The sequence below is a fragment of the Embiotoca jacksoni genome, unplaced genomic scaffold (genome assembly GCF_022577435.1).
Source record: "Embiotoca jacksoni isolate LCO1_2020_lvr unplaced genomic scaffold, fEmbJac1.0.p SCAF_6, whole genome shotgun sequence".
NCBI classification, from domain to species: domain Eukaryota; kingdom Metazoa; phylum Chordata; class Actinopteri; family Embiotocidae; genus Embiotoca; species Embiotoca jacksoni.
Window position 1 is genome coordinate 17,437,530 of NW_027185414.1, and position 14,631 is coordinate 17,452,160.

General features: G+C 40.3%; 1 protein-coding gene across 1 annotated transcript in view; it reads right to left on the bottom strand.

The window, feature by feature from the left end:
- The window catches only part of igdcc3 (immunoglobulin superfamily, DCC subclass, member 3), a 59,158-nt gene extending 47,879 nt beyond the window's left edge, over positions 1-11,279 (bottom strand). The window contains exons 1-2 of the mRNA XM_069174269.1: positions 11,035-11,279; positions 5,335-5,640 (exon numbers count right to left, since the gene is read on the bottom strand). Of these exons, the coding sequence (XP_069030370.1) occupies positions 5,335-5,640; positions 11,035-11,101 (373 nt within the window). The 5' untranslated portion in view covers positions 11,102-11,279. The remainder of the gene's footprint in view (positions 1-5,334; positions 5,641-11,034) is intronic.
- Positions 11,280-14,631: the final 3,352 nt, after the last annotated feature.

The following is a 14,631-nucleotide window of genomic DNA, read 5'->3' on the forward strand; positions in this document are numbered from 1 at the left end:
TTCTGCTCCCCAGCATATAAAAACACAGTAAACTAAGACAATAAGGCATCGCATGAGCAGTGCAAGATCCCTTGGTGATTTTCCATTGCTTCAAGGTCAATGACGTGTCATCTTGAGAAATAATACAGATTCACCCTGCCCCTTACCCACAGGAGAGTTGGACAAATTTAAGCATTTGTCAATGTTAAATCTAGAGTTGTCATTAGGGGTTTCCAGTATTTCTGTTTATTTAGCTTCTTGACAGCAAAACAACCCACAGAGGACAAATAGTATCTTTATAGGCATGGAGAGCGCAAAGGGGATAGACAATAACATCAGAAACTGTTTACCCTTGCCTTTGCTCGTATATAACCACACAAAGTGTAGGAAATGAACCTGCTATGAATTCTGAAAAAAGATTGCTATTCTAAAATAAGCAATAAAATCTCTTCATTGTCACCAATCTGAATCTGCTCAAACAGAGCATGCATAATCAGGCAAGGAGATTGGTGAATTTAGTCTGCAGGTGGACGGTAATAACCAGTTTCTAGTGTAATTACACAGCAGAGGTCAGAGCTCTCTTCCCTTTAGTCCGCCAGTACAGAAAAAAGCCCTTTTTTCCTCAGTCCTTCTGACACAGTGGCAGACAGATGGAAGGGCGCTGACCGCACAGCAGGAGGGAACACTCTGGTTTAACATCAGCCCACATACCTGCCCAAAGGAAGGAACAGGGCAGTCAAAGGCCGTGTCCATATGCACTAATATGATGTAATGTTTTCAAGACCAGAATATCAATTATAGGAATGATATCAGCAAGAGAAATACAGCAGAGACTGTGCTTATTTATGGCAGAAAATTTTAAAATCCTGACTTTTCCTTAAAAAAAATTATAATTCCTGAAGTTAGTAATGCCTGCATGTCAAACATGCGTAAATTGTAATTTTGCAAGGATGAAAAGAAAAAAGAAAAAGAAAACAGGCTTCATGTTTAAAATGTCAAAACTATATTTGGCAAATCAATGTGACAAGAGAGATGACTTGCTTCGTGGCGAGCGAGCACAGAGGAGTGAGGGCAGGAGGGGGGACAGATCAGGGGCGGGGTTTGGCTCGCAGACAAAGGGAGCTACAAGGAGATGTAGGGATGGAGATCCAGCCTTCACCCAGGCAGGAGGCCATGAAAGGGGTGGGGACAGGAAGGTTGGAGTGTGATGGAGAGCATCTAAACACACGCGCATGCACACGTACAAATGCTCTCCTAACTAACGTGAGCTCCACATAAATCACTCTTACAAACCTCTGTCTGAATCTGAGTAGCTCCTCGCGGGAAGCCATCTACTTTTAAAACTTTGCTTTTTCTGGCACAGCTACACATGTAGTTTCTATCGGACTCCCACTTCTTTACATTTACATCCCTGGGAGGAATTCACACAAATGAGAGGCATGGGTATAAACTGAGACACTTTTACAGGCATCATCTGTCTTCTCCTATTTCATCCATTACGGCGCCCTGGGTTCCTCTTTTTCATTAAAGTCTCAGTCAGAGGCCTGTCATTATAACTGCAGCACAATTCACCATGACGATTTCTGAATGAAGGAGGAATTATGCATACTGAAGCAGTCTATAAAATAAATAACACATATACTGAAGTCATTACGCAGTTATTATTTTTTGTGTTTTCACTCTGGCCATGTTTGCAGTGACTTTGCCTTTTTTCAGCACACTTTGTTATTGTGTTTGCAAATCTTTTCGATGGTCCCTGAGGTCAACTGCAGGCTCCATATATGAATGGGAGAGGGGAAAAAAAATATCTCCCAACAAAGCTTCAACTCTTCCCAATTACTTCCAGACAAATGGACAAAAGCAAGTCATTTCAATTGATCCTAAAAGCTATTTTGTAACAGGGGTCCTTTGTAGTGTGTTGCCTGGTGACGCGGGTGTGCTGTGGGGGAGGGGCAGGAGCCCTGGTCAGGTCAACTGTACCAGGCTTGTCATTCATCCAAATGATGAAAAGCTTCCTGAACCTAAGCTAATGAGGAGGTCCTAGAGAAAGTGAGGAAGGAGAGGGAGAGAAACCAACCATCAAAGAGATAACATTTGAGAGGAAAAAAGTGTTTCCAAGACCGACTGCCGATTTAGAGGGGCAACAGGGAGTCCGTCCAACAGCAGCCCCCGACAGTGAGCTCACACAAATGGTTGTCAAGCAAATAAAAAGTGAAATTTATGGAGGGTGGTAGTGTGGAGGGAAGGATGGAGGCTTTATCCACTGGGAGGCCTATAAAGAGGCTTCAGTAATCACACCACCCATTGCATCACAGTGGTACAAGTCAGAGCTCTGTTGTAAGAGGAACTATTACACAGCAAATTACCTCAAAAACACAAAGAGAGCATCAATATTAACAAACACTAGGAACAGAAAAAGAAACAAACACTAGTCACTGACCTTTGTAAAAAGCATTCACTCGTTTTGTATCATTTCTTTTCTTAATCAAAATGAAAACACTCAATAATTCATGCCCAGTTCAGCACTGTTGCGGTTTAGGATGAAATAGACCAGTGACAGCTCAAACCCCTTTAGTTTAGAGTTTACCTCAAATATTAAGCTCCTTTAATACTTTATTAAAGACCTAAAACATAATAGTGCAACAAATTAAGGATTGATTAACAGGGGAGCACTTCTGGACTGAACAAGTGCCTGCAGCAACATGCAGTCTGAGGAGTGCCAGAGGTTGGGCTCAGAGGGATGATTACAATTTGACTGAATTTACACTGCAAAAAAAGTATATACTTTCCAAGACAGCCTATCAGACCAAACGCAGATGGAGAGCCATTATGCCTACTTACAGTATTTTGTGACACAACGGAAAATACAAGATCGCCTTGTCAGACTAGAAGCCAATTACCACAGCTAAATGTGCAGTGAAAACCCTATTAATCTGATTTATACATCGAAAACAATGAAAACGTAAACACTATCAGTACCAAACAGAAAGTTCTTCCAAAATACAGAAGGAATTATATAACAGAGCCTTTATTCATTCAACGCCTTGCCAAAAGACTGCTCGACCACAACCCAAAAGGTCAGAGGTCACCGGTCAGAATGTGACTTTCAGTAATCCCCTCGTTACTTCCTAATCAATACAAGTCGAGGGGAAAGATGGAAAAGGTCTGAAGGGGGAGCAAAGCTCAGCCAAAACTGGATGATTCAACCATGAATGATTTTGAACTTGAGAGCCACCAGCTCCAACGTGTGCTCCAGGGCAGGTCTCCTCACTGTTCATTCATTAAATCTTTATTCATTCAATGAATTTTTCAGACACAGAGTGAGTGAGAGGATTGTACTACTCTTCATGCTGAAACAGCACTGAGCCCATGAACTAAAAAAAGATGAATGTGCTGAATAATACATTAAACAATGTATTTGTCAGGCACAACTTGACACTAAATTGCTACCCCTTTAAAATAATATGTTATTATGAACAATTTGCAAGCATTACACTAAATTTGAATTAGTGGCAGAGCAGATCAGTGGGGCAGAGTGTTGTAGGGTTTGAGAGAGAGTGAAGTGGAGAGACCAGAGAGCTGGATCACTCAACTGCACCACAACTCTGGACTTTACGAATTATCACTTTTAACAATATATTCAACTTATTGCTCTTCAAATTCAGAGACTAACACTCTCAATTCCTACAAGCACTATTCTCACTGAAATATGAAGCTGCTTCCTTACAGTATTGGTGAAACACATTAAAAAGTGATAGTAAAGGGTTCAGTAGTGAATTCAGGTTAAATTATTAATTTACCAAAAAATGTATAACCTTCTGAGTGTATACTAACTTACAATTTGCACCTCAAAGCACATGTTGATCGATTTGGCATATAAACGGCTTCTTTGATTCTGAATTTTTCATCGCAGATTTTTATAAAATACAGATCCAAACCATGCTACCAAATAAAGAATTACTTTATAATATACTGTACATTGCTAAAGTACAAACCACCAGTATCATTCTATTGTTTTCTCTGCAACCTGTGATTATATATGTGTTGCTAAATCTGTTCACACTCATTTTCCTCATGCTTTCTAACCACTATGTCAAATGTAATTCTGTGAAATGCTAAAAAAGTAGGGGCACCATACTGTTGACTTTTCACTAATGCAGAATCCTTAAATGTGCAACAATAGAAGATTCAATCTGACCTTTGAAAAGAAAGACCGTTTGGGGAGGCCTTGAAAGGTTGCATGTGCTTGACAGAGGCAGCCACTGAGCTGATGTGACTTTTCCCTTCGGCCAGTGAGACGTCCATGCTAACCTCCCTATCCCACTGAGTGGAAAAGCTGTATTGGCCACAACAGCACAGCAGTATCCTGTCTACACATAGCCCGGGAATCAACAGGCTTCTGTGAGCCTTTGTCCATCGCTGTGTTACAGAACACACATAACACAGCCTTCACAAAGTCTTAACTCAGCACAGTGTGGAATAGTACAGTATGACTAAAGCTGCTGCAGGAGTGTGCATCCTTGATGCCTTTGATTTAAAGTCAATTGACACATACATGGTGTGAGACAAAAAACAACACTTGGATGGGAAGTCAGATTGTCCCACTATGATATGACAAAAATCCCCCAAAAATATGTTGTAAAACATGCCATCAATGCTGGGAACTTAATATTGAAAAAGAACGACTTCAAATAAAGGATCTGGTCGTCAAGTCAGAGAAAATGTATCTTGATGCCCCTACCAGTGAGTAGGTGTCTGAGCTTACTGCACTTTTACAAAGCAGCTGGGAGTCTGTCAGCATGAGCTGAGCTTCCATTTCTAAGCAGCACTGTAGATGAGCATCCAAACGTTCATTACATTCAAATGCTTCAACAGCTGGGGATATAGTAAGCACATTTACATGCACAGCAGTGCTCTGACGACTGAGACTGGACTAAAATGTGATTACTTGAGGTGATATTTAAATAATAATGTTTGCATTTGTAAAGAACCTAGATCACAACTTATTCAAACTTACATGTCTGTGGTTGTGATTCAGTCGTAACTGTGTTATTTAATCATGATTTATTTGGATTCTGCCAATGCAACCAGGCCCAGACAAACTATTATGTTAGTACCTCAGGGCAAAAACATTGAGAGTGCTAAATCTTAAGATAACACATGCTAACAACAAACATAAAAATCATAACCAGAACCAAAGACTTCTAGACTGATGTGTAGCATGTTACTGGCATGTGGTGACTAACATGCAAAAGTTAGGAAAAAAAGCTTTTCATTTTTAAAAACCTTTTATATCATCCTGAAAAACAATTACAGCCCTAAAAATCAGGTCCATAGATAAAAAGTGAGACTTACTAGCTGCCTGGATGCGGGCCTTACGGCTCACCACCAGCCCAAAAGAATTCTGGGCCATGCACTCATAGTCGCCCTCGTCAGAAGAGCCGTCAGATTTGGTCTTCTGGAAGTGAGCGATCAGGAGTGAGCCATTGATGAAGGTGGTGTGATGCTGGCCCTGAGTTAAGAGGAGGCCGTTATGCCTCCACTGTGTCGTAATTGGGGGGATGCCATCCACCTGGCAGTGGAGCATGAGGGGCTGCTCCTGTACAGCGATGATGTCACTGGGCTCCAGGGTGAAGGAGAGCTCTGCTTCGCACATCACACCTGCAGACACACAAACGTACACACAAATGACAACCATGCAGTTGAAGGGATAGTTCACCTTGTAAAGAGTAGTAGGACAAAAAAACTTTACTTTTCCTCATGTTAGACTTTGCTCAGTTGTCATGGTCAAACTCTATGATAGAAAAAGCTAATGAGTTGGCGCCCCCATTGCTCAGGGGTTAATATGCTGACCAGGAACCACAACATCCCCACATTTTGAGTGCAGCTGGGGACTTCTGTCACCCATCTCTCTACTTCTTGTTTCCTGTCATCTCTCTCCTGTGGCATGAATATCCCTAAATAGATGTAGAATAATAACAATACACAGTATAAATCCATCTCCAACTACAGTTGCGTCCCTCAGTATGTGCTCCCATTTGCCTGAGACGCCTCACAGTATTTAGTATTGCATTTCTCTTAAATACCAAAATATGATCCATTTTTAATAATTAAGTTTATGTAGAGGAGAGTGCAAACAGACACCACCACACTGATTGTCTCTTAAAGCACAGAGGCAGCCATAAGCCCATTCCATGTAAAAATGTTTCGATCCGCTGCTATATAATACTGTACCCTCCTCGTCACATTTCATTCAGCATGCATTATCAACTTTAGTTTAAAGTTTAGGCTGCAGGATTACTATCAGATTTTTGTCACAGGATCTAAGGTTGAGTGCAGGTACATATGAGCAGAAAAGCTCACAGATGTATGCAGGAGCCAGCCCATGAATGCTTTAATAGTGATGGGTAAAATCTTCAAAATCAGTCCTAGAATCAAATGGAAGCAAATATAAAGAGGCAAAAAAAAAAATCAGAAATATGGTGCAGCATTCGGTTTAAGTTGAAGAGGTGAGTAGGTTTTGAGACTCAGGAAGGTTAACACAAACTTAAAGTGGTTCATTTTGTAAAATATTATTTATATTGCCTCGCAGAGTATGTCGGGCCTGAATAATACATTTTCGCTGACACTTATTTTTTCTTATCAATGTATTTTATTGTCATTTATCCTGATATTTTTTGACATATTGCTAAAGTTCTATTTACTCATCCACTGATTCATTTCAGTATCTGCTGACTCATAAATGACTACAACTTTTGCTGCCAAAATATAATTTCTATATCAACAATGGAAACAAACAGGGAGAATACTCCTTCTGTCCTGATAACTGCACACCAGGCGTTCTACCTCATGAATAAAAAGCCTTGACTGAGCTACCTCCAGGCTACAATCACAAGGGAATTCATAGTCTATAGATTAAATGTACCCAGAACATGTGTACTCTTGTTGGCATGGCATTGTATGGGCTTTACCAGTAAACCGGTGGCTGCAACTTTTTTCACAATGAACGCCATGCTCTCTTTTTCATCCATCAACACAAAATGATACATAAAGTGAACTAAACAAGTCATGTTTGTTTGTAGTAATGCTTTCCACTCTAGAATAGTGTGAGGAAATCTGACTTTCAGTAATTGTGGTTTCTGAGGGCAACGAGGGGCGAGTGGGAGAACAATAAATAAAGGATGTAAACAGCCTGACCTGACTTGGTACTATAAAAGAGGAGCTTAGCGGGCTCTCTTGGTATCATGTTTCAGATGCTGATGGACTAAGCACTACCAGTCTCTGCCCCAGGGCCTGGAATCTGCAGGGAGGGGGCTAGGGGAGGGCAGTGGAGGTGGGGGGGGGGGAGGGGGGGGGGGCATACACAGGGGTCAAAACAGAGCACCCCTAGCTTCATCCCTCAAATTCCAGAAGAGAATACTTCCCCTTAGGTGTAGACTTCACAGACACACTCCTGCAATGAAGATCACAAATGGAGTATAATGCAAAGAAACATTTCCTCTTCCTGTCTTCTTGCTCTGTATCTTTTCCTTGCGTGGCCCCCTCCCCTTTTTACACTCAATGAGCATGGTAAGTAAAATGGCCATGAGACCAGAGAGACATCAGTGCTACCACTTGTGAAAAACAAGGGGGTGGTGTTGGAGAAATAGTTAACCCTTAGCTGGCAGACGGTGATCCCGTTGCTGCCTGAGCTGCTGCTGCTCTCCAAAATGATGCTGGCCACACAGCTCCATCCTCTTTGATCCAACACAAATCCAATTTTCACACAGGAAGCAGACAGCAGTTTGTTTGGTTTTTAAAAGACACACATACAGACAGTTCCACTTCATGTTTTGATCCAAACAAGAGAATTATATACTGAACAAAATGCAACAAAAATTAGAACATTAAACTTATATTGGATGTCTTTCATGTTCAGCTTTCAAAGCTGACAAATGACATTAGTCAATATTAACAAGCCTTGCAGCAACCAGGATTAGTTCAGTGTTGTATGTGTTAGGGTGTCATTGATTAGGACTAGATTAAACAACTTTAATGATTTTGCGTTTAAGTAATCAGAGTTTCTCCCATTAGCTAGAACAATGTGAAGTTCTTGGGCTCTGGCTAATGAATAAAGCATGGTGCTAGAGAGACTGGTTCATGTAATCCTGAGCTCTGGGTGGGTATGAGGTTACAAAAACCACTGTGAGAAAGGTCAGAGGAAATAATCTGGAACACAACAACAGATTCTAAGACAAATCAATCCAATAAGAAAAAGATGATAAGAGGTCAACAGAAGAAGGGGATAGCTGGATTTTGTACTTTGTGTGGTTCAGGTTAAGGCTGTCTGTGAATGCTGAACATCCAGGGGTGTGTAGAAGGAGAGGGGAGCACAGCTGTAGGAACTGTCGGCAAGAGGACATGCCTATCCACAGAAACACATGTTCACAGACAAGAATCTCTACAAGCGTGGATTTTCATGGTTAGATAAGGATGGACACACACACATACACACACACACACACACACACACACACACACACACACACACATATATCTTACTGCTCTTTTCATGCAGAGAAAACAGACACGAGCATGCAGGATTACCGGGTAAGACTAGAGACAAGTGTCGGCTAAGTGTGGCTCATGCTCTGGCTTACAAACTATTGACAGATAAGTGTGGCGAGCTGGCACAAAGGTTCACTGCTGCAACAGTAAAGTGAAGATGGCACACTAGCTACTGGCAGACAGATGTGGTTAGCAGGCACAAGAACCACTGACAGAACTAAGTGAGTTTAGGACACACCACAGGCTTCTTAGAGGCAGCAGGGTGAGGGTATAATGGGTTACTGACTCAACTGCTTTTCATCATATCACATTAAAGCTCCATAACAATAGTATCTTAGAATTTATAATATTGAGTTAATGATTGTTAGAGGTACAATATACTGTATTTAAATATATTGTTGAAGGAATAGTACGGACTATAGTTACTGTAAGTTACTTTCTTACTCTTCTTATCTTTATGTTCCACGAGTGGCAAGAACAGACTTAAAAACAATTCATCATGCCTTTAAGTGAGCATGCACAGCCAAAGTCTTATATTTGCACTTGGATTAAGTGCATGTGCATGTATGAAACCACAGAGTCCTGAGTCAAAATGAGTCATTAAAATGAGCAACCACAGAACAGCTCAATTTCTTTTCTTTTTTTATATAAAGCCTTATGTCTGGCTAAAAAGCAATATTTATTCTATTTCAGGGGGAAGACTATGCAAGCAGCACTGATACTTGCATTCCCTCCTATAGGCTTCTGCTTGATAAATTATTAGTCAATAATCTTGCTTTCTAGCTACCCTCATGTTCATGCTAAAGAGCATGCAGTTTCAAGTATTCTGGTCTTCACCTATTGTGGTAATAGCAGCTCTGTGATTAAATAACATTAACACAGGTTAGAACATACTATCAGTCCAGGAGTTGGAGTGATAGTAAAAGTGGAGGGAGGCTGCAGCATCCTTCAGCTCTCTCCACCGTTTATCCACTGTCAGTGCAGGACCCTCTGAGCAACAGTTCTGTTCCTATTCCTCATCCTAATGGTGATGAACCAAATCCACTTTGATATTGATCTCTGAAATATTGAACTTATAGACACATTAGTAGGCAGAAACAGAAATGAAGTTAAGTGAAAGTCTTCAGTACTTTTCTCTGACATGCTTTGACTTCACTGACTCGTTTCTTCTGAGGCTTGAAAGACACAAGCTATCTCACACTATGCTTTGAAAGCAAAGAATTACCCGCTGATAAAGTAAAAACTTCTTCTCGTGAGATCTCCTGACTGATCTCTTGCGTTTTGCCGGAGACTTTGAGCTCCTCAGTCCATAAGAGATGTAATGTTGATATTAATCTGAATGCTTTTGTCACTTATCACCACTGCTTAAAATGTCATGAAAAGTGCCTTTATCTAAACTGAATCTAATCTCCAAGGCAGATGAGCACTTGAAAGAGCTTCATTTCTTTAATGTGATGGGTAGATTGCAATTACATCCATCACAGAGCTCTATTTCTGACATTTTGTTCCCAGTCCTCATACTGACCATGTTATGAACTACTGTGTGCAAGCCTTTATGATTCCAGTGGGGGCCTTTGTGGGTCCCCATGTGGTATGCTTTGCAAATACTCAATACTCTCTCCTGCCTTTGAATTAAGGGGCCCCACATAGAGACAGAAACTGTCTGTCATGGGGAACAAAGGGACGTAAAAGAAAATTTGAAAAGAAGGAGAAAGAGAGTGTTGACATTTAATCTGTACAAATATTCTCCCCAGCAGGCAATAACCTCAGTCTTTTAATCTAGTCTCCACTGTTATTTCATCCAGCCACAGGGAGGTGTGCTCTAAGGACAGACCAGTCAAGAACTCCATCTACTTTAAGAAGTCCCCTGATATGAAATGAAACTCCATCTACTTATGAAAGCTTGTCACTTTTTGAAGTTAGGTCCCACAAGTGGATATGCTGATTGCTTATCCTGCAGGATTCGCTGCTATTATGACTTTCTCAATGCAGCATTGGACACCATTCAGGAGGACATTCTTTACATTCTTCTAATCGGGATCCTATCAAAACAAACATGAAGACAACCCAGAAACTGTCCTGACTACATTGCACGTGGCTACCATGTATTATGGTGCTGCCTGAACATCCAAGGGATGAAATAAACCATCTGGATTTGAACTGACTGTTCATATGAAGTGCTTCAAACACTTCAAGTTCTACAGACTGCACAAAATAAAACTTTAATCAAACTATGAGTATCAGTATGTAACTCAGTAACTTCCAGGAACACATTCCTCAGTGCACAGGGCTCCAGCACTAGTCTTCTCACTGGTATTTACTGCCGAAATACAAACGGACACCAGAGAGGGGCCAAGTTCAGGGTTGCTGGCCAGCAACGCGGTTATTGCTGCCTGCAAGCATGCACCACGCTCCGGAGAGCAGAAGGCTGACAGCGGCTGTCCTCTACAAAGCCATCACACCCTGCAGCTCCACTCTCTACTACGGGAATAAGATAATGTCACTTACCGATTAAAGCATTCAGGAGTATTCCCAAAACGCATGGAACAAGGCGGCGGCGCCTTGTGGATGCCATTTAAGCACAGAAAATATTCCAGCACTTACAGAGAACAACGTGGGGTGAACAGACAGCAGTAAAAAAAAAACAAAAGAAACACAGATATCCAGCTTCAGCTGCTACATGTTCCGACCTACAAAGCTACAGTTTGGTGGCTCGCTGGGGTCGAACAAGCTTTCGCCATTTTAACCATCTATCAGGGGTCTGTCAGCATCCCACTCTCTCTCTCTCCTCTTCACTCACTCTGCTGTATCCGAAAGACTGCCTCTCTCTCTCTCTCTCTCTCTCTCCCTCTCCCTCTCTCTCTCTCTCTCTCTCTCACACACACACAAACACACGCTGAATCTGCTCTCGGAACAAAAGAGCCGACTGCTGACTGTTTCGTTCTCAAGCATCTTTCTGCATGTTAGTAAAACTGATTTTGAATAACAGTAAGGATCGTTATCAAAAAGGGACATCAATAACCATACATTACTTCATAGTAATGTAATAGTAGGCTGAAAAGGTTCAAACAGTAATCCAGATAAATGAACGGACTATGACTACAACGTGTGTGTGGCTTCTCAAATACTCAGCTGAAAAATAAAACTCTTACTTCTGTCACTGGTTGCTCCTAATTGGGCAAAATATATGATGAAACAAATGTTAAAAAAAGAGCAACCATCAACTATGTGGTCCACAGTGATCACATGGAAGCTCTTTTATGTTTAAGCCCCAGTTTCATAAGGACAATACGAACAAAATGGTGAATTTGTGTCAGGTGGATGTGTTTTATTTAAAGCTGACGGTTCATCACAAGTGAACCTTACATGATAAATAAACAAGACCTCAAAACAAAGCAGCGGTTGTTCAGTTGTAACTGACCTCCCCCTAGAGGTCGAAACATGTATTTCAGATCTGAACTATTTCGCTATTGCAGAGCTCGTGTACCTCATATAAGGGAATGTCCTCTCTTTTCCAGGCACCACTGTGATTAGGCCTCTACAATTAGGGCTGTTATCAACAATTAAATTTTTTTTTTACCCATTTATCAGTGCATACATTTTTTTCATTGTGTTAGTCTATAAAATATTTTAAAAAATACTGACAAAAATGCCCATCCCCCTTTCATACAACCCGAAACAGCACGTTCAAAAGTATTGTTTCATCCAACCAGTGGTCCGAACCGCAAATATATTCATTTCACTATCATATAAAACAGAGGAAAGCAGTACATCTTCACGTTTGACAAGCAGAGAATTGGTTTAAAAGTCTAATTTACCGCTTGATTTAGCAAATATGCAAGCGTGAGAATCACCAGAGGCAAACCATACAATCAAGTCATAATTCAATATTGTTCCAATTTTGAACATTTTGTGACAGCCTGAGAATTGTGATTTATCTTCTTTTTAACTGCAATGTTATGCCGCAAAAGAAAAACGTTGTCAACAACTATTTTATCCATCTGTCCATCTGACTTTAATCATTTTCATTACAGAAAAATAGGAATGTCACACAGACAGACAGTCCAACACTGTCATAAACACATGTCATAAATGCTGCAAGCACGAGATAAAATTTGGTTTTCATTATTTACATATCGATACTTGGTGTCCATGTATCGATGCGATGTCGCGATACCATGTTGTGTTGATCTTCCCCCACCCCTAAACACATGCCTCTGTCCTGTGTGAAGTAACACAACTCTTACAGTACATGATTCCAATATTAGTACATCTACCATTAACACATCTATTGTAAGTATTTCAAGTTTAACACAAATAACAACAATATGGGATTATGCTGTGCAAAACTAATTGAGTGGTTGAGTGTAAGTGGATGTGTTATGATAAACACCTGAACTTCCAATACTCAATTACAACAGAGCTTGTTCAGCTGGACTGGAGCTCCCCCTATTGGGCCAAACATGTAATTCAAGTCTTTAAAATAAAGAAAAATAAAGTAAAAGTTACCATTTAAGTAAACACAATTTTGGACGTTGGCCTTGAAGCTCGAGCACGACAACTTATCAAAACATGAGCAAATAGACAAAAAAAAAAAAAGCAGCAGGGCTAAAGAAACCTGCTATATTATTATTTAGCATGTTATTGAAAATGATTAGATGTTGCAAGCTCTTATTTATTGGGGTTCACACGAGCCTTGTTACAGTACAAATTTATGAGATATGCAAAAGTTGAGATGTAAATTTAAGCAAATACTTAAGCTCTAGTTGTGGGTCCAAACATTTTTGGAGGACTGAATAGGATATATTATCATGAACCTCAAACTTACAAGAATGGTGTGAAATTCTTGCCATATAGAATCCAGTGCTGTACATCTACTCACTGTTTTCTTCATGTCGTTTTGAGTTACTTGTTCCTGGAGAGTTTCTGTTTGATGCCACTTTAGGCTACAATTCAGACAGATACTGAACCCTTCACATTTTTCTCCTCTTTTTTCTGCTTTGATAGTTCTATTTTTGATTAAGACGCAATATTGGAAACACTGGATAGAATACATTGTGGTGAAGTGAAGAAGTGAAGTAGACAGAAGAGATAGATTTCTGAGATGGGTTTATAAGTGTTTGAGGCCCAAAGGGGAGAAATTAAAACGATAATACCCCCCCCCCCCTCTCCCCTCCCAGATGATGAATACACATTTGGGTAGCAGACTTTTTTTTTCTCTTTCCTATCTCATTAATCACCTCACAACCCCTAAGGGTTATTTTGTGACCCACTGGAGGGCGCCCAGCCCCTCGGTTGGGAGCCGGCTGGAATAATTGTACACAGCATGAAGTAATTAAAACAAGCTTCACCTCTAACTTCAAGAGTGAAATGCTGCTTAAACATTAATGATTAGTTTTAACAGTAATGTCCGAGGGTAGCTATAGCACTTGAGTACTTTTGATATACATCAATAATTTAGTAGGATTTTGACCTTTGCTTGTATTGCTGTATTTTCACATGACTTTACTGGTACTTTAACTTAAAGATCTGAGTGCTTCTTTTGGCCCTGAAAGGGATTTGACGTGCTTTTTTGTAAGGGTCTTTGCTCCCGGCTTATTATTCAGAGAGTTTGGGATTTGTGGCCAGCGCCTCCATTAAGTCATAAAGAGTAGTTATCAACTGAAAACAGCAGCTGTGATTTTGGTTGAAGACCGTCTACACCAATTATGACCATCATTGGTATTTATTTAATCCACTGAGTGGGGCATTTTAGATCAGGAAGGCCATCCAACCCATTAACCTGTAGCAGCCTAATTGGTACGCTGTGGTTTGTGAGTTTGTCTGCGCGGTCCCTAAGCTGCTCTGAGAGAGATTATGATGATAATGGTGATTTTTAAAAGGTTCTATGAGGTGTTAGGAGCAAAATGTAATCTACAATGTTTAGTTGCAGTGTACTGGACAGTGAATACATGTAATACCATAAAAAAAAATTAAAAAAAAATTAAAAAAAAATCCTGCATAAAATCCCCACCATGATTTAGAAGATTAAGATATTAATTTATCCATTTTTTTTTTTTTAAAAATTGCCATATATTATAGTGAATCTGTCATTTACATCCAGTT